The following is a 24,266-nucleotide window of genomic DNA, read 5'->3' as shown; positions in this document are numbered from 1 at the left end:
GTAATGTTGGCCTCATAAAATGAGTTAGGGAGTACTGTCTCTTCTTCAATTTTTTGGAAGAGTTTGAGAAGGATTGGCATTAGATCCTCTTTGAAGGTTTGGTAGAATTCACTAGTGAAGCCATCTGGTCTCAGACTTTTGCTTTTGGGAAGGTTTTGGATGACTGATTCAATTTCGTTACTGGTGATCGTCTGTTTAGATTTTCCAGTTCTTCTTGGTTCAGCCTAGGAAGGCTATATGTTTCTAAGAACTTGTCATTTCTTCTAGGTTATTGAATTTGGTGGCATATGTTCCTTTATTGTATTCTTGGATGATCCTTTGTATCTATGGCATCCGTGATAACTTCCCCTCTTTCATTTCTGATTTTGTGTATTAGTGTCCCTTCTCTTTTTATCTTAGAGAGTCTAGCCAAGTGTTTGTCAACCTTGTTAATCTTTTCAAAGAACCAGCTCTTTGTCACATTAATTTTTTCTATAGTCTTTTTGTTCTCTATTTCATATAGTTCTGCTCTGATTTTTATTATTTCCTTTCTTCTGCTAACTTTGGGTTTCATTTGTTCTTTTTCTAGTTCTTTAAGGTGTAATGTGAGGTTATTTAGTTGGTATTTTGCTTGTTTCTTGAGATAGGCCTGTAATGATATAAATTACCCTCTTAAAACTGCTTTTGCTGCATCCCAAAAATTTGTTAGGATGTATGCTCATTGTCATTTGTTTCTATGTATCTTTTGATCTCTCCTCTAATTTCTTCTTTGACCCGGTCATTCTGTAAAAGTATGTTGGTATGATTTCAATCTTCTTAAATTTGCTGAGGCTTGTTTTATGTCCCAATATATGGTCTATCCTTGAAAATGTTCCATGTGTACTAGAAAAAAATGTATAGTCTGATGTTTTAGGATGAAGTCCTCTATAAATGTCAATTATGTCCATTTCATCTAATGTGTCATTTAGGGCTGCTATTTCTTTATTTTCTGTTTGAATGATTTATCCATAGCTGTCAATGATGTATTTAGGTCCCCTAGAATAATTGTGTTTTGGTCAATTTCTCCCTTTAGTTCTGTTAGTAGTTGCTTGGTATATTTCGGTGCTCCCTAATTGGGGGCATAAATATTGATGACTGTTATGTCTTCTTGTTTTATAGTACCCTTTAGCATTATGAAATGTCCATCTTTGTCTGTTATTACCTTTTTTATCCTGAAGTCTGTCTCATCTGACATCAGTATGGGTGCACTTGATTTTCTCTGGATGCCGTTTGCTTGGAAAGTCAATTTCCACCCTTTTATTTTGAGCCTATGTTTGTCCTTGTAACTGAGATGTGTCTTTTGGACACATAATATGGTTGTGTTTAGTTTTTTGATCCAATCTGCTACTCTGTGCTTTTTTATTTTTGCATTCAGTTCATTTACATTTATGGTGATTACTGATATGTGAGATTTTCCTATCATTCAATCTTTAGTTTTCTGATAAGACTGTGTCCCCATTGTTTCTTTGCCTTGTTGTTGTTGTCTGTTATTTCTATGTGATGATATTTTATGATGTTTCCCTCTGTTTCTTTTTTTTTTACAGTATATATCTCAGTTCTGGATTTTTTTTTTTTGAGTGGTTACCCTTAAGTTTATGGAAAAGAAAGTTTTAAATTTAGAGTATTTCATTTTCTTCATCATGCCTACTTTCTCTATCCCATATTCCGGTTCAGGTCTTTACTCTTCCCCTTTTTATGTTTTGGTTGCCACAAATTGTCCCTGTTGATGGTGTTCAAATAGGCTCCTTTAGTATTTCTTGTAGTGCAGGTTATAAAATTCCTTCAGCTTCTGTATGTCTGGAAAGGTCTTTATTCCTCCTTCATATCTAAAGGATATCTTTGCTGGATATGTTATTCTTGACTCAAAGTTTCTCTCTTTCAATAGTTTGAATATATGGTTCCATTCCCTCCTAGCTTGTAGAGTTTCTGCTGAAAAATCTGATCATAATCTAATGGGCTTTCCTTTGTATGTTACCGTCTTACTTTCCCTGGCTACCTTGAGGATTCTTTGTTTGTTGTTGATTTTAGACAGCTTCAATACAATGTGCCTTGGTGAAGGCCTGTTGGGATTGAGTAATTAGGTGTTCTATTTGCTTCTTGGATTCGAGGATCCAGTTCTGTCCAGAAGTTTGGGAAGTTCTCATCAATATTTTGTTAGAATATATACTCTGTTCCCTTCTCTCTTTCTTCTCCTTTTGGTATGCCCATTATTCTTATATTGCTCTTTCTGATGGAGTGAGAAAGTTCTTGTAGAGTTCTTTCATTTATTTTAAGTCTCTAGTCTCCTTCTTCTTCCATCCTTGTCATTTCGAGGTTTCTATCTTCAATGTCACTGATTCTTTCCTCCATCTGGTCAACTCTATTTCCTAAGCTGGTTATTTCATTCTTAATTTCTTCTATTGAGTTCTTAATCTCCAGAAATTCTATTTGGTTCTTTTTTCAAATTTCAATCTCTTTGGTAAAATGCTCATGTTGTTCTTTAATTGTGTTCTGACTTCATTAAACTGCCTTTCTGTGTTTTCTTGCTTCTTGTTGAGTTTATTCAGAACTGCAATCTTGAATTCTCTGTCATTTAAGTCACAAATTTCCATATCTTTAAGTTCATTTTCTGGAGTGTTTTCACTTTCTTTCTGAGCTGTCTTGTTGCCTTGGTTATTCATGTCAATTACTGATTTATTATTTCTCTTCCTAGACATCTACAGGAGTGGCTTCTGCAACAGGTTGATAGGAAGAAGTCTTTCTTTTGTTTTCCAGTACATGTTGGTAGAATGTTTTATTTTCTCTCCGAGTGCAGTACTTTTTTCTCTGTTACACTGTAGTGCTATGTTTTTTCTGCACTATTCCACCTTGTCACACAATGGGAGGATTCCCTGGAAAGTGGGCTTTTCCAACAGAAACAGTTTGTCTGGGTCATAGGGCGCTGCATCCCTGTGGAGATGCAGAGAGCATTTGAAGTTCCAAAGCTCTTCATGCAGCAGATTCAGAGCCCATGTGTTTTCTCAGTTCTGTTTATTCCTGCAGGGTTCCACCCAGATAGGTGGGGACAGGGGCGCGGTGAGTTGTGAGAGGTGGCCCAGAGCAATTGCAGCAACTACCACCACAGCCAGTCCTGCTTCCACAGCTTCCTCCCCTTTGTTGGAACTAGTTGGGCTTGGAATCTATGTCTGCAGATCACAGTTCTCAGAACTGCAAAAATGCTGTTCTTTTTTTTTTCTTTCACTATTATTATAAAATATATTTATTACTAGATATATTTAATACTTTTTTACCTTTTTAATATTCTGATGTTTGTTAAAAACTGTATTCTAAGAGATTATTATTATTTTTTTGCATATATATTTTTTAAATTAGTTTCAGGTGTACAAGACAAGGTAATACTTAGACGTTCATCATTTATATCCCTCACACTGTGAACCCCCCTCCCCCATCCATTATCTCTCCGACCTCACACCCAGCCATCACATTATATATATAAAATTATAGTTGGCATTCATTAATGTTTAGCTTCTGGTGTACAGTGCTATGATCAGGCATCCACATTATCTCTGAATATGCTGTTCTTTTGATCCAACACTGCTACTGTCGGCTTCTAGCACTGGGCAGGTGGGAGCGGGGCGAGCTCTGGGAGGGTAGGGAGGGCTTTGCTAGTCTCAGTGCCTAAAGCTTCCATTCTCTGCAGCAGTGAGGGCTTAAACTACCGTTTTTATCCTTCTTCCCTCAGTTTTTGCTCCGAGGTCTCTGCTCTGAGCAATGGGTTCAGACGTGGTATATGATGTCCCCTTAACCCTGTGGGCCATAAGTGGAGCCCTAGCAATCCGAGTTCTCTCTCCTGCAGCTGTGATAGTTCCAACATGCAGCGAGCTCAGAGCACTGAGCTAGGTCTGCGTCCTGCGCCCGCGGGGCTCAGTCTCTGCATTTTTCCTTTCCCTCCTCCCCTGCTCATGCTATTTGCCTATCTTTAGGTGAATTCTGTAGTGAGCCTCTTCATCTTGTCTGTCTGCTGTTCAGAGAGTCCTTTGTGAAGTAATAACTATTTAATTTGTAGTAAATTTTAGGGGAGCTTTCCAGAGCTAACCTCACACTGCCATTTTGATGATGTCCTCTGTTTCCAGTCTTATGTTTAAGTCTTTGATCCATTTTTAGTTAATTTTGGTACATGGTGAAGATAGCAGTCTAGTTTCATTTTTTGCATGTGGCTTTCCAATTCTCCCAACACTATTTATTGAAGAGTCTGTTTTTTCTCCATTGTATTTTTTGGCTTCTTTGTCAAAAATTATCTGTCTATATTTATGTGGGTTTATTTCTGGGTTCTCCATTCTATTCCATTGTTCTATGTGTCTGTTTTTCTGCCAATACCATGCTGTTTTGATTATTGTTGTCCTGTAATACAAGCTGAAGTCAGGGAGTGTGATACCTCCAGCATTGTTCTTTTTTCTTAGGATTACTTTTTCTATTTGGGTCTTTTGTGGTTCTATATAATTCTGATGATTTTTTTATTCTATTTTTTAAAAAAATGCCATTGGGATTTTGATGGGGATAGCACTAAATCTGTATATTGCACCCACAAAATGGGAGAAGATTTTTGCAAAAAACGCCTCCAATATGGGGTTACTATCCAAAATATATAATGAATTCATACAACTTAACAACAAAAAAACAAACAATCCAATTAAAAAATAGGCAGAGGACCTGAAGAGACATATCTCCAAAGAGGACAAAGAGATGGCCAATAGATATATGAAAAGATGCTCAACATCACTTACCATCAGAGAAATGCAAATCAAAACCACAATGAGATATCACCTCACACCTGTTAGAATGGCTATCATCAACAAGACAAATAGTAATAAGTTTTGGAGAGACTGTGGAGAAAAAGAAATCCTCATACATTGTTGGTGGAAATGCAAATTGGATGTAGTCGCTATGGAAGGCAGTGTTGAGATTCTTAAAAAAATTAAGAATAGAATTACCATATGACTCAGGAATCCCTCTTCTGGATATCTAACCCAAAAATCTGAAAACACTTATTCATAAAGATATATGTGCTCCAGTGTTCATTGCAGCTTTATTTATGGTGGCCAAGACATGGAAACAACCAAAATGTCCTTCAATAGATGATTGGATAAAGAAGTCATGGTCTATATACACAATGGAATACCATTCTGCCACAAGAAATCATGGATGGATCTTGATATTATTATGCTAAGAGAAATAATTTAGACAGAAAAAAGCAGAGAACCATATGATTTCACTGATATGTGGTATATAAAATAAAAGCAACAAAAGAACAAGAGAAACAAATGAAGAAACAAAAACTCATAGACACAGACAATCGATTAATTGATAAGGGGTATGAGGGGTTGTAGATGAGGGTAAAAGGGATCAAATATGTGGTGATAGAAGGAGAACTGACTCTGGGTGGTGAATACACAATGTGATATTACATAATTGTGCATCAGAAACCTGGTTAACTTTATTAACACTTGTCACCCCCATAAACTTTTTATTTTAAAAAAAGATCCATTTATTTTGTTGCAAATGGCACTGTTTCACCTTTCTTATGGCAGAGTCGTATTCTATTGTGTAAACAACTAGAAACTGTGGCCACATACTTGGTGGCAACTGAGGGAAAATAACCCTGTTCTTCTTTTTTTTTTTCTTTCAGACGTTAGACAAGACTGCAACCAAACTGATTGACAATGATCATTATGATTCAGAGAATATTGCGGCTATCCGGGATGGAGTATGTTCAAGGGTTCAGATGTGTATCTGCCTGTCTGTACACCAGGCTCAGGGAAAGTGTTGGGGGCATGGTGACCAATGTGGGCAGTGGAGCTTATGTGTCCACATTTGGTTTCCTAATAATGAGTTTGCTCATGGTTTTGCAGCTATTGGCCCGGCGGGATGCCCTCCGTGAAAGGGCTGTCACTCGACGCATATTGCTGGAGGATTCATTACTTCTGCAAAAACTGTATCAGGACTCAGATGACCTGAAGAACTGGATCAACAAGAAGAAAAAGTTGGCAGATGATGAAGATTATAAGGTAAGCATCAGTATTTAGAGTCATGGAATTAGAGTCTTGGAGCTGAAAGGACCATAGCATTCAGCTGGTAAGCCTCATTTTTAGATGAGGAAATAGTCTCAAAGAAGGGCAATGAGTCCCTTAAGGCTATATATTTAGTTAAGAGCCAAGAATCTAGTTTCTTACTTTCCTATACCCTGCTTCCCATCATCCCTTTTCTCTGGGATAATTTTCAATGGTCCTTAATAGAATGGGATAAGGGAGGGACTATATTTAGCTGCTTGTCTCTTTATGTCTTCTGCGCCCCCTGCACCCTTATAGTAGAAAAACATTGTGTTTAATTTTAATGTACATTCAAATTTACTGAAAGCTACTTGGAACTCATGTTACAAAAGTAACCTAAGTGCTTGATATAATATAAAATACACAGTTTTCCACCTGGAAGGGAACATTTCCTAATTTTATAGATGAGAAAACTAGGGATTTAAATTATGAAGTTGGTTGCCCAAAGTTATCCAATTGTTTACTAGGCAGTTTAACATAAGGGTTAGAGGCATGATTTTGGAGAAGGGCTTGAGTTTTCTCCCTCTTCTGTTTTAGTTTGTCTTACTTTGGGAAGTTTATGAATTATCATTTAGTCTTAAATGTATACCTCTATTCTTTTTATTCTTATATCTTTATAGAGCTATGAGAACTACTATCTTATCTATACATTTTATTCTATAAAACTCAGCACTGTGTGCTTGTATTCACTAGAGGAGTTATGGTTCCAGTGCATTTAGGCTAAACAGATTTTCACTTTATGGGCAAAAGAATGAATGGTGCCTATACTAGGACAGGAATGGAAAATTTGCATCCTTCATGACGGCTCTGATTGATTGTTATTTCTTGCATGAAGTGTCATATTCAAAATGATCTTCATTTTATTTTGTTCTTTATATTCCACATATAAGTGAGTTGGGAAGCGGGTGAAAGGATTAAGAAGTACAAATTGATAGTTACAAAATAGTCACAGGGATGGAAAGTACAACATAGAATCACTTTGTAAATTATATATATATGTCTAACCACTATGCTGTATTCCTGAAACTAATATAAAATTATGTTGAATGTAATTAAATTAAAAAAGTGATCTTCAGGCCCTATCCAAGCTCAGTAGAAATAAATGCAGAGCTTGGTTAGCTATGTCTTCCATGTGTATAGAAGGAAGGATTGGTCAGATGAGTTTCCTAAGCATTCTCTGGCTCTGTATTTGCAAAAGGACAGTTCTCTCTTCTATATTCTTAATACAGTTAGATTTATAGTGAAAAGTAACCTCTGTCCTCAACATGTTTGCCCCATTCTTCAAGTAATGGTTTCCTTTTATTTTTTCATCTTGTCTCAGGATACACAGAACTTGAAGAGCCGGGTTCAAAAGCAGCAAGTCTTTGAAAAAGAATTGGCAGCTAATGAGATCCTACTCAATAACCTAGAGAAAACTGGCCAGGAGATGACTGAGTGTGGTCACTATGCCTCTGACAGGGTAGCTGCTCGTGTGAGTGAAGTGACCAGCCTCTGGAAGGAATTGCTGGAGGCTACAGCGCAGAGAGGTTAGAAGCAGAATTTTTGTTGAAAGGCTAATCCTAAATTCTGAAACCTACCATTTTTGTCTTTACCTCCTTGAATTTACCTGGTGACCTCTATGAGAAGAAATGCTTCCCCATATTTTCTTTAGTGGTCAAGAAGTTTTAAAAATTCAACCTAAATTCATCACACTATATATTTATACAATTTAATGTTTTCTTCATGTATGTATATTTTTTAAACTGAAACTATTTTTTATTTCTTCAAGTTTTTCCATTGAAAAAATTTTTTTCTTGGCTACTCAAGGACCATGAATTCTATGTTGGTTATGTACCTAAAAGTAGTGTCCTTAAATTAGGTTTTACATATTTTGGCTTTATAAACAAGGTAAGATATTATGACCCAAGTTAGTAAATTAAACATTAAAAGATTGTTGGTGCCACATGTGATGGTCCTACAATATTTCATTCTGGTAAGTAAGGCTTGATGACTTATTATTTTTTTTCACCTATGTTAAAGTGTTCAGGCTCTGCTGTAAGCTCTTAAAAAATTGTTACCAGAGGGTAAGGGTGGAGGGAGTGGTAGAAGAGGGTAAATGAGTTGAAATATATGTTGATGGAAGGAGAACTGACTCTGGATGGTGAACACACAATGTGATATATAGATGGTGCATTACAGAATTGTACACTTGAAACCTATGTAGCTTTACTAACTATTGTCACCCCAATAAACTTTAGTATTAAAAAAAGGAAAATCTAAAATAGAAAATAAATTCCCACATGTTTACTTGAATATCTCTATTAACATTTAACCTCGCCTCTTACTGTGGACAATTAATCAATTATCATAATTCAAATAATGAGGTTCTCTTGTTAATAATATTCTCCTTGTTATAAACATGATTCTGCTCTGATTATAGGAGAGATATATCATATTGATTTTGTTGGATGTCATTTTGATATTTAGCTTAGGAAAAAAATCCAACTTAACTGTAACAATAAGAAATCACTTCTACTCCACATCATGAGTTAGAGTAATTGTTTTGCAGAAATAATGCAAATAATTTTTATAAAGAGTTTATCTGAGAACACTGTGCACAATGAATACATTTTCTGGAAGAGAAAATGGTGGGGAATGTTTTGTGATGAAGAACAGTCGTCAAGAGGGGGGCTAGCAAAGTTTTGAGAGAGACATTTATAAAGAGATACTTCAAATTTTCAAATAGAGCCAACCCTAAATTTTGTACTTCTCTTGGAACATGCACCATTGTTTTGAATCCTTTTGAAAAGGAGGACTCAATAGAAAGCAAGAAATGACATGTGAAAATACACAAGGTGTTTAAAATCTAACACATTCGCTTAGCATAATAATCTTAAGATCAATCCATGTTGTTGCAAATGGCACTATTTTATCTTTTCTTATGGCAGAGTAGTATTCCATTGTGTATATATACTACATCTTCTTTATCCAATCATCTATCAACGGACACCTTGGTTGTTTCCATGTCTTGGCCACAATAAATAAAGCTGCAATGAACATCAGAGCACATATACCTTTACAGATAAATGTTTTCAGATTTTTGGGGTATGTACCCAAGAAAGGGATTGCTGGGTAATATAGTAATTCTATTCTTAGTTTTTGAGGATTCTCCATACTACTTTCCATAGCGTTGTACCAATTTACATTCCCACCAAGAGTGTATGGGGTTCCTTTTTCTTCACAGCCTCACCAACACTTGTCATTATTTGTCTTGTTGATGATAGCCATTCTAAGAGGTGTGAGGTGATATCTCATTGTGGTTTTGATTTGCATTTATCTGATGGTTAGTGATGTTGAGCATCTTTTCATATGTCTTTTGGCCATCTGCATGCCCTCTTTGGAGAAATGTCACCCCAATAAATTTTAATTAAATACACACACACACACACACACACACACACAAATGTAATACAATTAAATTTGCAAACTTTCCACCATGTAAGTGCACAGTAGAAAGTTTGCAAATTTAATTGTCCATCCGTCCATCCTCATATATAAAACTGAAAAAAAAATCTGACACATTCTCTGGGGAATGAATTATTGTTTATCTTTGTGTTGAGAACACTGCTGTATTCAAAAACAAATACCACCAAATTCTACAAATTTGAGGTGCTTTTTTGTGTAATCACATGTGATACAGTTATATTTTTCCCATCAGATATCAAATTACTATATTGCTGTTTAAGTTGATGGAAGGTTTGTTATTGTGGAATGAGGAGCAATTATGGTAACTGTCATATACTTAATGTCTTCTCCCAGGGACCCAGTTGTATGAAGCTAACCAGCAGCTGCAATTTGAAAATAATGCAGAAGACCTGAAGCGTTGGCTAGAGGAGGTGGAGTGGCAGGCTACCTCTGAGGATTATGGGAAAGGCCTGGCGGATGTACAGAATCTACTCCGGAAACATGGCCTCTTGGAGTCTGGTGTGGCTGCTCATCAGGTTTGTTCCTAGCTCTTTGACCAGTTGTAGGCCAACACACCTGGATATTCTCTGAGAAAACTTATAATGAATAATTATTTTTAAAAGAGGAAGAGATCAAGAAACTAAAGATAAAAATTCAAAACTTTTAGTTAGTAAACAGCCTATTCCCAATATTTCCTCTAAACCAGACATTCTCCTGGTTGCCTGGTGTCTCTTATCAGAACCCCATGTTTGATATAAGACTTTATTTACTCTTCTAAATATAACACTGCACTCTCAATCCGGAAGGCTGGGTTTTATATATAGCTTGTCATTTACTAGTTATGTGATCTTTGATATGTCTTTTCACCTTTTCCTACCTTTATGTCCTCACCTTTAAAATAAGACTTTAGATAAAATTGCCTCTTTCTGTTCTGACATTCTGCAAGTCAGAGCTTGAACATATCTTTAATCCTACCATTTTTTAAAATTGACATTTATAGAAGTAAAGTGACTTAACAGAGAAAATTAACACCAGAGCCAGGACTATGGTGCGGCTGTCTAGGCTCTTAGCTTCAGGATTATTCCCCTGGCACCTGCCAGACTGTTATTTAAAATAAATTTATCTAGTAAGTTTCTAGAGTATAGATACTGTATGTGAGTTTCTGGAAAACTCAGTAGAAATCCACTTCCAGTTGACTCAATTTCTCAACCCTAGGAATCCTAGCTTGTGTTTAAAAAATAATTCTGCAGTTTCCTAGAAGGTCTCTCTAATCTGTCTAGTTAAAATACACTTCCATGATTTCTGCTTTTTGGTCACTTTGGGTGTAATAAAAAAGATAAAATAATCTACAAAAAGTAGATTAGACAAACCTATTCAATTACGCAGCTCTGAAGATGGCTTGATGGAATTTGAAATAACATAAAATGCTAGAGGTAGGAAAACTAAAACTGTATAAAGACAGCTTTGAAGGAAGAGAGTTTGGAACAGATTTTCAAAGGAGGAGCAAAATAAGATTTGGTGAAAGGTAAATAAAAAGATACAAAGAAGAGAAACAGCATGTGTAAATACATAATAAATATAATAAATAAAAGCTAGGGCATCCAACCACCAGGAATTGGTTCTCCTAAGTAGAGTAGAGGCTAATATAAAGACAAAAGATATTTTAAGTATGGACTATTAAATTTGAAAAAAATCCACCACCACCCCTTCCATTTTCCTTAGGACCACAACTTATCAATACTCCCAAACAATTAAAGCTCTGTAGTTCTGTTTTTTTTTTTTATTTCCTTGCTACACTCTGTAAATATATTGTCTTTTCTGAAATATGGTTTGAAAACTATTTTCTTGTAAATAGCTTTCTTAGTTTGATGAAATGGTCCCCAGTGTAGTAACCCCTCCCATTCTATTTCATTGATTTGATTAGAAGTCCTAACATAGTGCATATGGGAGTTGCTTCTCTCCATGGTCTCCCCATACCAAACTCCATCCTTTTCTACTAAATGATGTAATTTCCTGACACCCATTCACTTACTCCCTCAGGATCATGTAGACACCCTCACAGACTTGGCGATATATTTTGAAGAAACAGGCCATCCTGATGCTGGGGACATACGTGCAAGGCAAGAGAAACTGGTGTCCAGGTTTGAAGCCCTGAAAGAGCCACTGGCTACCCGGAAGAAGAAGCTCATTGACCTTCTCCACCTGCAGCAAATTTGCAGAGACACAGAGGATGAGGAAGCCTGGATCCAAGAGACCGAACCTTCAGCGGCTTCCACCTACCTTGGTTAGTAAAGCCTGGGCAAGCTGAGCCATAATGAGTGTGCCACGGTCTACAGATATTTTGACAGATCTGGGATATAGTAGTGAAGGAGCAAAGTTTGTACTCAGCTCTTTCCTCTCTGACTCATGAAAATGTTTCCAATCTTCCACAAGAAGATTTTTTAAAAAAAATTCATACTTAAAAGTTTACCTCTGTCATGAGCATCTGTAAAGGCAGTCTGCTACATTTCAGTCTATTTCTGAAAGTCAAGGGGACTTTAACCCCTCTGCAGGGCCCTACGTCCCTGCGTGGTACTAGTGATATGAGTGGGGAACAAAGCCCTGGCACACAGGTTCGGATAGAGTGAGTCACACAGCTTTATTTGGGAGCCAATGTTCCTCCAGAGGCCAATGCTCTGGTAAGCACAGAAAGTTATACAGAATAGAATAAAATTTAATAATGAACCAAGTCCCAGAGTCAACTGAGGTGGTGAAGGTCCCTGGTCCAGGAGCGACAACTGGGCCCACGATGGGTCTGAGGCAAGCTGGTCTTGCAAGGAAGAACTTTGGAGAGTCTCAGAGTATTGCAGCTTGCCACTCGCAGATGACTCTGTCAGATAGTGTCTGGCTCAGAGCCTCACAGAGGGTCTTAAGCCAGAGTGCCCAGTCAGACTGCTCACAGTATTGCTCTGGAGTTCTGCTTTTATCCTCTTTTCCTTGCACTTGTTTATTTCTTAGGTAATAACCAGAAGTGGTTTTCCAGGAGATGTTTATCTCTTAGGTAATAACCAGAAGTTGCTTGGTAAATGTATTTATCACTCAATTTTGTTATGCTCACTTTCACACAAGAACATGTTTTTTACTTTACTCTTATCAGTCTCACACATGTGTGGCCATAGTCCTATCCCTACTAGTAAACAACTTGTTTTGCAAACCTCAATCCAACATATATAATACATTTTATATGCTCTACACAACCTCCTAAAACCAGACATGAACAGTACCATGAATTTAAGGCCTCTGGGTAGAGCTAGAGTACTCACCTTTTTTACTTGCTCTAACTTAAGTTGTTGCCAGGGTCCTTGATTCAACAGCCATGGTTAGTATTTGAGGTACCAAGTGTTTTTTGTCTACATTGTCAGGGGCTCCCTTTTATAATTATTACAAAGATAAAGGGGGTGAAGTAGCAGATAAAACAGATTTTCCTTTCCTTTGGAAGCTATCAGTTCACGATTACTAGTGCTGGGACACTTGCATTGAAATATAGAAAAAAAATGTGCACATAAATATAATGCAAACTTAGTATGAAGGTACCGGGAACATCTATGTGGGACTAGACAATTGTGACAATGGAGGGCTAGTTTGGGAAAACTTCCTAGAACAGAAAAGATCTCTTTGAATATTGGACAGGCATAGAAAGTTTCTGGAGAGCAATTAGTGTGAAGTATAGGGAAGAAATTTTTGGAGGAAAGAAGGTGAAATGTGGATGGGAGGAAGGGAGAATGAACTTGAGATATTAGAAGATGGAGGAAATGAACAACACATAGTGTGCTTGTTTGTGCAAAGCAATGAGTGAGGCATTTTTTATAAGTTATTTTTAATCCTTCAAGCAAAATAGGCAACACTGCTATGGTGAAAAAAAAATCCTAAGTTTAGAGAATTTAATAACTTCCTGACACCCATAGAAACTAGAAGTGGAAGATACTGATTTTTACACCACAATATTCTAAAAGAAAATTGATTGCATAATATTGGAAGTTTGGGTTGAAGTTACTTGCCTTTCTACTTATCTTCCAAAGATAATAGTGATTTATTTATTATCTTTCGTAGAATAATGAATTGAATTTTCTTAGTACAAAGAGACATGGGGAAGAATAAAATTGAACAGATTTAAGTCAGACAAGTGATATACATGTCACAAAGCCCACATAATGATTAAACCTCAAAGGAAAGAAAATGTAGGTCCAAGAGTTATAAAGGAGTAGAATAGCCTTATATTAGAACAATACCGAACCTTGAAATTATTTTTCTCTGCAGGCAAGGACCTGATTGCTTCCAAGAATCTTCTGAACAGACACCAAGTCATCCAGGCTGACATTGCCAGTCATGAGATACGCATCCAACTGATAACGAAGAGGGGAAACAAAATGGTAGAGGAAGGTATGTATGATTCAGATTGGGTATAACAATCATACCTATGCCAAACTTCTGGGATGAAGTTTGTTCAATTTTAGGGCTTCAAGGGAATTTAAAGATATCTGATCTACCTTCTCATCCAATGTAAAAATTCCCTTTGGGGGTTTCTGACACATATAGTGTTGTTTGTGTATTCCAATAACAGAAAATTCCCTACCTCATTAGCCAGTCATTCCTATTTTTCTACAAAGCCACAATTATTAACATAAAATATATTATCTTTTTTCATTTCATTTCATTTTATTTTTAATTAAATTTTTTGGGTGGCAATAGTTACTAAAATTACATAGGTTTCAAGTGTACAATTCTATAATACATCATCCATATAACACATTGTGTGATCACCACCCCAGAGTCTAGCCTCAGCAAACATAAAACATATTAACTTAATGATGAATATGATTTTTTTTTGTAGAAATCACAGAATTCAGGATTTGTTACAAAACTCCATAAAACAACTCAAATCCTTTTCCCATATGGGAACTTCCAAATCTGTGAAGACATGTTTTATGTTCCCAGTGTCTTACAGTCTTTGTGGTAAATAGCACCATTTTTTTATATAGTCTCAATGCCTCTCCTCCTCCTGGTCTCCCATCTTCAGAAACCCTTACTGCTTAAATATAATGTTCAGAACCAAACATCATATACCAGGTGTGGTATAAGCAATGTAGATTTCACTGGGATTTTCCTTCCATTGATTTAAAAATAAACTGCTGCCAGACAGTATCTAGCTATCAAAAATATGGTCTAAAATTAAGATTTCTGAACAAAAATTCAGATCTCAGTTCAGTTATTCAAACTGAAAAATGTTTATTTGGGATTCCTATTTTACTATAGTGACTTGTCTTGTTTTTTTCCTTGAAATTTCCAGCTGTAATGGTGGATTTTATCTATTTTTCTTTTCAATTCTATCAGTTTTTGTTTCATGTATTTTGAAACCCTGTTATTGCATGCATATATGTTTAGACTTGTTATGTCTTCTTGATGAATTTAAATCTTTAACATTATGATATAATTCTCTTTATCCTTGGTGATACCCTAAAGGCTGTTTAGTGTGACTTTAACATAGCCACTCTGTCTATGATTCATGTTTGCACAATGTATGTTTCTCCGTCCTTTTGCTTGTACTCTGTTTCTTTGTATTTAAAGCAGAGAGAGAAAATAATTAGACTTTTTAAATTAAATTTATTGGGGTGACATTGGTTAATAAAATTATATGGGTTTCAAATGTACAATTCTATAATATGTCATCTGTATATTGCATTGTGTGTTCACCACCCAAAGTCAAATCTCCTTTCATTACCTTATACTTGACCTCCTTTATCCTCTTGTACCACCCTTCCCCCCTTACCCTCTGGTAACCACTAAACTGCTCTCTGCGTCTGTGAGCTTTGCAATCTGATGATCTCTTCCTTTTAATTGGAGCATTTAGACCATTCACATTTAAAGCAATTACTCTGTCATAAAAAAAGAATGAAATCTTATAATTTGTAACAATATGGATGGACCTAGAGCATATTATACCAAGTGAAATAAGTCAGACTGAGAAAGACAAATACCATATGATTTCACTTATATGTAGAATCGAAAGGACAGAAAAAATGAACAAAAGAAACCAGAAATAGACTCATAGATACAGAGAACAAACTGATGGTTGCTAGATGGGAAATGGGTGAGAAAGGTGAAGGGATTATGAAGTATAAATTGGTAGTTACAATATAGTCATGGGGATATAAAATACAGTATGTGGAATATAGTCAATAATATTGTAAAAACTATGTATAGTGTCAAATGGATACTAGACTTATTGAGGGGATCACTTCCTAAATCATATAAATCTATGCAGTATAGTCATGGGATGTAAAGTACAACATAGCAAATATAGTCAATTGTATTGTAATAGCTATGTATGGTGTCAGATGGGTAGTAGACTTGTTGGGGTCACCACTTTGTAAGGCATGTAAATGTCTAATCACTACGTTGTTTTGTACCCCAGAAACCAATAATAATAATAACAAAAAAAACACTAAAAAATAAAGCAATTATTAATATGGATAATTTTAAATCTAATATCTTCTACTTGTTTTCTCTTTGTTTATTAATTTCTGCTTTCTTTGGATTAACTGTGTATTTATTATGATTTCATTTTATCTCCATACTTGTTTATTAGCTATAGTTCTGTGATGTGTGTTTTTGTGTGTGTGTGTGTGTGTGTGTGTGCGCACATATATTCATTCTATGGTTATGATTCTCTAATTTTTGTTTTGTGGTTTTCATAATGTTGCTAAGACATTATTTGCCTTTTCCACACTCTTTTATAACTGTACAGTGAAGTTTTCTGGAGTCTACATAATGTATGATAAGGCCATTGTTCTAATGGTTATGGAATATATGTGTGTGTATTCATTTTAGAATTTTCTGTTTTGACTTCTGATATGGTGACTACCCATAGATATCACCATACAAGCAAAAGCTTAAAAGTGTCCCCAATAACCTTTTAAATTGTGAAGGGATTCTGGCAGCAAAAATTTAAGAATAATCAGTCTCTAGGGGACCTCTTTGCATATCATCAAAACTCCATGTCTGTGTAACACCTATCTCTTCAGTACTCTGTTCCACAAACTCTAGCTGTCTTGTCTGCCCCCAACCCCATCTCTGTCTCTTCACTTCAGTGTGACTACTAGTTCTGTTTGGATTAGCTCTCCTAGCATTACAGCCTAGAAACTGCACCAGGCTTAAACTGTGGCAATCATAGGGCGTACCTCATATTTTTCCCTTCTCTCAGGAGTCACAATCTTCTTCCTATTGTCTGAAAATCATTGCATCTTGCAGTTTGTCCTGTTTCATAGTTGTTTATAGTGGAGAACAATTCTATAGTAATAAGCCCTTTATGGGTAGAAATGTAAATCTGCTGAATTTTCTGTTTAGTCTAGAGAATAATGTTTTTGGAACTCTGAGCAGTACCCATACATAGGTATTTTGTTTTCATGTCTGTATAACATAGAACATATTACCCAATTAACCACCACAGAGACACCTCTATCCCCCATTAGCATCTATTTATGCTTAATCTCATGGCATTTCCATTCCCAAGAACTTAGGTAAAATGTCATGTTGAGTACATGCAGCATCATCCTAATGCCTCTCTCTCCCCAGGTCATCAAAAGGAACGTTAGTGAAGTGTAGTGAACGTTAATGAGGGTAACACTCACCTTTTCTATAACTACTTCATAGGACACTTTGCTGCAGAAGATGTGGCCTCTAGGGTGAAGAGTTTGAATGAGAATATGGAGTCTCTCCAGGCTCGAGCTGCTAGACGGCAAAATGATCTTGAGGCCAATGTCCTGTTCCAGCAGTATCTGGCTGACCTGCATGAAGCAGAAGCATGGATTAGAGAGAAGGAACCTATTGTAGACAATGCTAACTATGGGGCTGATGAAGAAGCAGCTGGGGTAAGGCAGACACCCAAGGTGTTTAAAATCTAAAACTTTCGCTTAGCATAATAATCTTAAAATCCATCCATGTTGTTGAAAATGGCACTATTTCATCTTTTCTTATGGCAGAGTAGTATTCCATTGTGTATTGCTTAATATTCATCAAATAGTACTAAATTAGATTGTGGGACAATTATAAGTTCTGTTATATTACTTAAGGTTTCCAGAATGATAGCTTTTGGACTTCATTTGCTGGAATATCCTCAGAGTTGACAGAGATCCGCCCCTCCCCCAAAAATTACATTTTCCTAATCCCACAGAGATCCATAGATTCCTCAGAGTTTATCTAAATTCAGAAAGGCATGACCAGAGATCCATGCCTGTCTTGGTCCCACCCTAAACTTCGCAGAGTAACCTTGAGATTTTACTAACCAATCATGGTTTTAAGACATAGTCATCTGAAATACTTTATTGAAATAAAATCATGAAGACATGAGGGTAAGAAGAAAATCAAAGGTCCCTTTATATCAATTTCTTTGTTTTGTTCATTGTCCTATGGGGAGACAATACAGTATTTCACAAACTTTCAGTACTAGAAATAATTAAAATGGCCATCTAAAATTATGCTAATGTTTAATCTGAATGTTTAAAGTTATGTTAATGTTTAACATTATCGGCAACACCCTTTTTTAGCTGTGATGTGTGTTGATAAAATGCTTGTGCACTTTTGACTTTATGTTGATTGAAGCAAATATATTGAAATTGTTATTCATTTTTTAACTCTTTTCTTTTTTTTCCTTGATACTTGAATATTTAGGGTTAAAAAATATTTATATTAAGTAGAAAGTGTCTCTTACCAGTAATTAAAACAATCAGAATAAAACAAAATAATGCTTCAAGCATCCCCCTTGGGATGCTTACGGTTCTTCCTGTATTACCTTCCATGATCTTCCCATTAAAAAATTTAGGTTCTTCTAAAGAAGCATGAGGCCTTCCTAGTGGATCTTAATGCATTTGGAAACAGTATGCAAGCTCTACAGGATAAGGCAGAAGCATGCCAGGTAAGAAAACCCTAGGGATGACAAGGAGGAACAGGAAGGAATAGAGGAAAAAGAATTCTTTTTATTACTGGTTTTCATTTTCTGTAACCTAGGAAACAATTGCCAAAAAAAAAAAAGTAAATTATGATTCTTATTTGCAAAAATTGTAGTATCTTCATAGCATTTTCAGAGATTTAGTCCATAAGAATTTTTAGATTAGTGTTATTTTTGTTTTCCCCATTCCTTTTATTTTTTATTATTTTTTTGAAGTGCACAATATAGTATTTTTATTTGCTCATTATTTACTGTTTTCCATATTACTTTTTTTATTAGTTTCAGGTGAACAGGACAAAGTAATACTTATACGTTTATCATTTATATCCCTCACACTGTGTGAACCCCCTTCTCCCCATCCACTATCCCTCTGACATTGCACAGAGCCATTACATTTCCACCGTCTCTATTCCTAATGCTGTACTCCGCTTCTTGTAGGTATATACATATTCATACACACACAAACACACACACACACACACACACACACACATAAACTTGTAGTTGACATTCATTATTGTTCAGCTTCAGCTTCAGGTGTACAATGCAGTGATCAGGTATCTACATCATCCCTGATGTGGTCTCCCTAATGTGACAAGTGTCCATCGGATACTCTACAAAATCTTTACAACATTATTGATTACATTCCCCAAATTAACTTTCAAAACCCTGTGGCCATCTTGTGGTTACTGACTGTTTTTTAATCACCTCACCTTCTCCTTTATCCCCACACCCCCTCCCATCTAGCAACCCTCAGTTTTTCCTCTATGCCTCCAAAACTGTTTCTGATTAGTTCATTAACTTATTCTTTTCTTTAGATTTCACATACAAGTGAGACCATCTGGTATTTGTCCTTCTCCGTCTGACTTATTTCACTTAACATAATGTTCTCTAGGTCCATCCATATTGTTGCAAATGGTAAGATTTCTTTCTTCTGTATGGCTGCATAATACTCCATTGTATAAATGTACCACGGTTTCTTAATCCAGTCACTTACCGATGGGCATTTTGGTTGTTTCCATGTCTTGGCTATTGTGTATAGTGCTGCAATAAACATAGGAGTGCATAAAGCTTTTTGAATTAGAGTTTTGGATTTCTCCAGATAGATACCTAGGAGTGGAATTGCTGGATCATAAGGTAGTTCCATTTGCAGATTTTTTAGATACCTCCATACTGTTTTCCATAGTGGCTGCACTAATCTGCAATCCCACCAACAGTGCACTAGCGTTCCCTTTTCTCCACATCCGCACCAGCATTTGTTGTTTGTTGATTTATTGATGATAACCATTTTGACTGGGGTGAGGTTTCCCCATTCTCATTGTGGTTTTTATTTGCATTTCTCTGATGGTTAGTGAGGTTGAGCATTTTTTCATATGTCTGTTTGCCATCTGTATGTCCTTTTTAGAAAAATGTCTCTTCATGTCCTCTGCCCATTTTTTAATTGGGTTTTTGTTCGGAGTTGAGTTTGAGGGTGTTTTATATAAATTTGTAATATTAATCTCTTATTAGCTATATCATTGGCAAATATCTTTTCCCATTCAGTAGGATCCCTTTTTGTTTTATTGATGTTTTCCTTTGCTGTGAAAAAACTTGTTAGTTTGATGTAATCCCACATGTTTATTTTTTCTCTTACTTCCCTTGTGCGGCAGGATATATCACTAAAAATCTTACTCTGGGTAATGTCTGTGAAGTTTCTTCCTACATTTTCTTTTGGAATTTTATGGTTTCAGATCTTACATTTAAGTCTTTAAGCCATTTTGAATTTATTTTTGTACATGGTGTAAGGAGGTGGTCCAGCTTCATTTTCTTGCATGTGTCTGTCCAGGTTTCCCAGCACCATTTATTGAATAGACTGTCTTTACCCTACAGTACATTCTTGCTTCCATTGTCGTAGATTAAATGGCCATAGAGACATGGATTTATTTCTGGACTCTCTATTCTGTTCCATTGATCTATGTGTCTGTTTTTATGCCAGTACCATGCTGTATAGATTACTGTAGCCTTGCAGTATAATTTGATGTCAGGTATTGTGATACCTTCCACTTTGTTCTTATTTCTCAAGATTGCTGAGGCTATCCGGGGTCTTTTATGATCCCATATAAATTTTAGGATTATATGTTCTATTTCTGTGAAAAACGTCGTTGGTAGTTTGATAGGGGAATTGCGTTGAATATGTATATTGCCTTAGGCAGTATGGACATTTTAACTATATTAATTCTTCCTATCCATGAACATGGGATGTGTTTCCATCTATTTGTATCTTCTTTCATTTCTTTCTTCAGTGTCTTATAATTTTCTGAGTACAGATCTTTTACTTCTTTGGTCAAATTTATTCCCAGGTATTTTATAGTCTTTGAAGCAATTGTAAGTGGGATTGTTTTTTAATTTCTCCTTCTGATGTTATTATTGGTATATACAAATACAACTGATTTCTGAATATTAATTTTGTATCCTGCTACTTTACTAAATTCATCTATCAGCTCTAACAGTTTCTTGGTGGAGTCTTTAGGGTTCTCTATATATAGTATCATATCATCTGAATGTAATGATAAATTTACTTCCTCCTTACCAATTTGGATGCCTTTTATTTCTTTTTCTTGTCTGATTGCTGTGGCTAGAACTTCCAGCACTATGTTGAATAGAAGTGGAGAAAGTGGGCAACCTTGCCTTGTTCCTGATCTTAAGGGGAGTGGTTTTAGCTTTTCCCCATTGAGTATGATGCTAGCTGTGGGTTTATCATATATGGCCTTTATTATGTTGAGATATGATCCCTCTATTCCCACTTTCTTAAGGGTTTTTATCATAAACGGCTGCTGTATTTTATCAAATGCTTTTTCTGCATCTATTGATATGATCATGTGATTTTTATTTTTCATTTTGTTAATGTGGTGTATCACATTATTTGATTTGTGGATGTTGAACCACCCTTGCATACCAGGGATGAATCCCACTTGACCATGGTGTATGGTCTTTTTTAATGTATTGCTGAATTCTGTTTGCTAATATTTTGTTGAGGATTTTTGCATTTTTGTTCATTAGAGATATCGGCCTGTAGTTTTCTTTTTTTGTGGTGTCTTTTTCTGATTTTGGGATCAGGGTGATAGTGGCTTCGTAAAAAGTGTTTGGGAGCCTTTCCTCCTTCTGGAGTTTTTGGAAGAGCTTGAGGTGAATTAGTGATAATTCTTTTTTGAACGATTTGTAAAATTCACCTGTAAAACCATCTGGTCCAGGGCTTCTGTTTGCTGAAAGAATGTTGATTACCGATTCAATTTCTCTGGTGGAAATCAGACTGTTCAGATTTTCTGTTTCTTTTTGAATTAGTCTTGGAAGCTTGTATGTTTGTCCATTTCTTCCAGATTGTCAAATTTGTTGACATATGGTTGCTCATAGTAATTTCTTAAAGTTTTTTTTAATTCTGTGGTGGCTGTTGTCACTTCTCCTCTTTCATTTCTGTGGTGGCTGTTGTCACTTCTCCTCTTTCATTTCTGATTTTATTAATTTGGGTCATCTGGTTATTTTTTTTTTTTTTTGGTAAGTTTGTCGATTTTGTTTATCTTCTCTAAAAACCAGATCTTGGATTCATTGATCTTTTGCACTATTTTTTTGACTCTATTTCATTTATTTCCTGTCTGATCTTCATTATCTCCTTCCTTGTGCTCCCTTTGGGCTTATTTTGCTGTTCTGTTTCCAGGTCCCTTAAGTGTATGGATAAACTGTTGATTAGTGATTTTTCTTGTTTCTTTAGGTAGTCCTGCATTGCTATGAATTTCCCTATTAGGACTGCTTTCGCTGCATCCTATAGATTTTGAGACGTCGGGTTTTCATTTTCGTTTGTCTCGAGATATCTTTTGATTTCTTCCTTTATCTCATAGTTGACCAATTCATTATTTAGTAACATGTTATTCAGCCTCCATGTATTTGTGTGTCTTCTGGTTTTTTTCCGGTAGTTGATTTCTAATTTCATAGCACTGTCGTCAGAGAAGACAGTTGGTATGATTTCAATTTTCTTAAATTTATCAAGACTTGTTTTGTGGTCTAACATGTGGTCTATCTTGGAAAATGTTCCATGTGCGCTTGAGAAGAACATGTATTCTGCAGTTTGGGGGTGAAATAATCTGAAAATATTGATTAAATCCAATTGATCCATTGTCTCATTTAAGGCTATTGTTTCCATATTGATTTTCTGTCTGGAGGACCTGTCTCTTGCTGTCAAAGTTGTGTTGAAGTCACCTACTATGAATGTGTTACTGTTGATCTCTGTCTTTATGTCAGTCAATATCTGTTTTATACATTTAGGTGCTCCTATGTTGGGTGCATAGATTTTTACTAGGGTTATGTCCTCTTGTCGGATCAATCCCTTTATTATTATATAGTCCCCATCTTTTTCTTTTAATATGCTCTTCATTTTAAAGTCTATTTTGTCAGATATAAGTATTGCAACTCCAGCTTTTTTCTCATTTCCATTTGCATGAAATATCTTACTCCAACCCTTCACTTTCAGCCTATGTGTGTCTTTTGATCTGAGGTGAGTCTCTTGTATACAGCATACACAAGGGTCTTGCTTCCTTATCCAATCAGCCACCCTATGTCTCTTGATTGGAGCATTTAATCCCTTTACGTTTAAAGTGATTATTGATAGGTACATAGTTATTGCCATTTTTAAATTTGTAGTTAGACCGTTTTCATCTTTCTTCTATTTACAGAAGACCTTTTATTATTTCTTGCAATGCTGGGTTGGTTGTAATAAATTCCTTTAGCTTACTCTTTTCTGGAAAGCTCTTTATCTCTCCATCAACTTTAAATGATAGCCTTGCTGGATAAAGCAATCTAGGTTGTAGGCCTTTGTTTTCCATCACTTTGAGTATCTTCTGTCACTCCCTCCGAGTCTTCAACGTTTGTGTAGAAAAGTCATTTGATAGTCTTATGGAAGTTTCCTTGTATGTAACCCTCTGTCTTTCTCTTGCTGCTTTTAGGATTCTCTCTTTGTCTTTAACCTTTGCCATTTTAATTATAATGTGTCTTGGTGTGGACCTCTTTGGGTTTATCCTGGTTGGAACTCTCTGCACTTCCTGGGCTTGTATGTTGGTTTCCTTCATCAGGTTAGGGAAGTTTTCAGACATTATTACTTCAAATATGTTCTCAATCCCTTGCTTCCTCTTTTCACCTTCTGGTATTCCTATGATGCACATATTGTTGCACTTGATGTTATCCCAAAGGTCTCTTAACCCATCTTCATTGTTTTTTATTCTTTTACTTTCTGTTGTTCTGTTTGGGTGATCTCTGCTAACTTGTCTTCTAAGTTGCTAATTGGATCCTCTCCTTCATCTAACCTGTTAATTCCTTCAAGTGAGTTATTTATTTCAGTAATTGTGTTCTTTATTTCTAACTGGTTGTTTATTATGATCTCTACATCTTTCTTTATGTCATCTCTAAGCTCCTTAAACGTTCTTATCATCAGTGTTCTGAACTCTGTCTCTAATCGGTTGGTTAGCTCTGTTTCATTTGGTTCCATTTCTGGAGGTTTCTTCTGTTCTTTTACTTGGGACATGTTTCCTCCTTTTATTTTTATTTTTAGTCTTTATTATTTCCTTTGTTTGCATTTTTCCTTCTTATTCTCTTTCTTTTTTAAATATTTATTTTATTTTCTTTTTTTTTATTAAATTTATTGGGGTGATAATTGTTAGTAAATTTACATAGATTTCAGGTGTACAATTCTGTATTACATCGTCTATAAA

General features: G+C 35.8%; 1 protein-coding gene across 1 annotated transcript in view; it reads left to right on the top strand.

The window, feature by feature from the left end:
- SPTA1 (spectrin alpha, erythrocytic 1) overlaps positions 1 to 24,266 on the top strand; it is a gene marked incomplete at its 5' end in the record, with an annotated part of 119,822 nt that overhangs the window by 38,116 nt on the left and 57,440 nt on the right. Inside the window, 8 exons of the mRNA XM_081025128.1 lie at positions 5,684 to 5,761; positions 5,907 to 6,062; positions 7,426 to 7,630; positions 9,903 to 10,084; positions 11,589 to 11,832; positions 13,845 to 13,967; positions 17,238 to 17,455; positions 18,406 to 18,498. Of these exons, the coding sequence (XP_080881254.1) occupies positions 5,684 to 5,761; positions 5,907 to 6,062; positions 7,426 to 7,630; positions 9,903 to 10,084; positions 11,589 to 11,832; positions 13,845 to 13,967; positions 17,238 to 17,455; positions 18,406 to 18,498 (1,299 nt within the window). The remainder of the gene's footprint in view (positions 1 to 5,683; positions 5,762 to 5,906; positions 6,063 to 7,425; positions 7,631 to 9,902; positions 10,085 to 11,588; positions 11,833 to 13,844; positions 13,968 to 17,237; positions 17,456 to 18,405; positions 18,499 to 24,266) is intronic.

Source organism: Rhinolophus hipposideros (assembly GCF_964194185.1).
Source record: "Rhinolophus hipposideros genome assembly, chromosome: 19".
NCBI lineage: Eukaryota > Metazoa > Chordata > Mammalia > Chiroptera > Rhinolophidae > Rhinolophus > Rhinolophus hipposideros.
The sequence above is the reverse complement of the archived record's forward strand: the minus strand, read 5'-3'. Positions and strand labels throughout refer to the sequence as shown.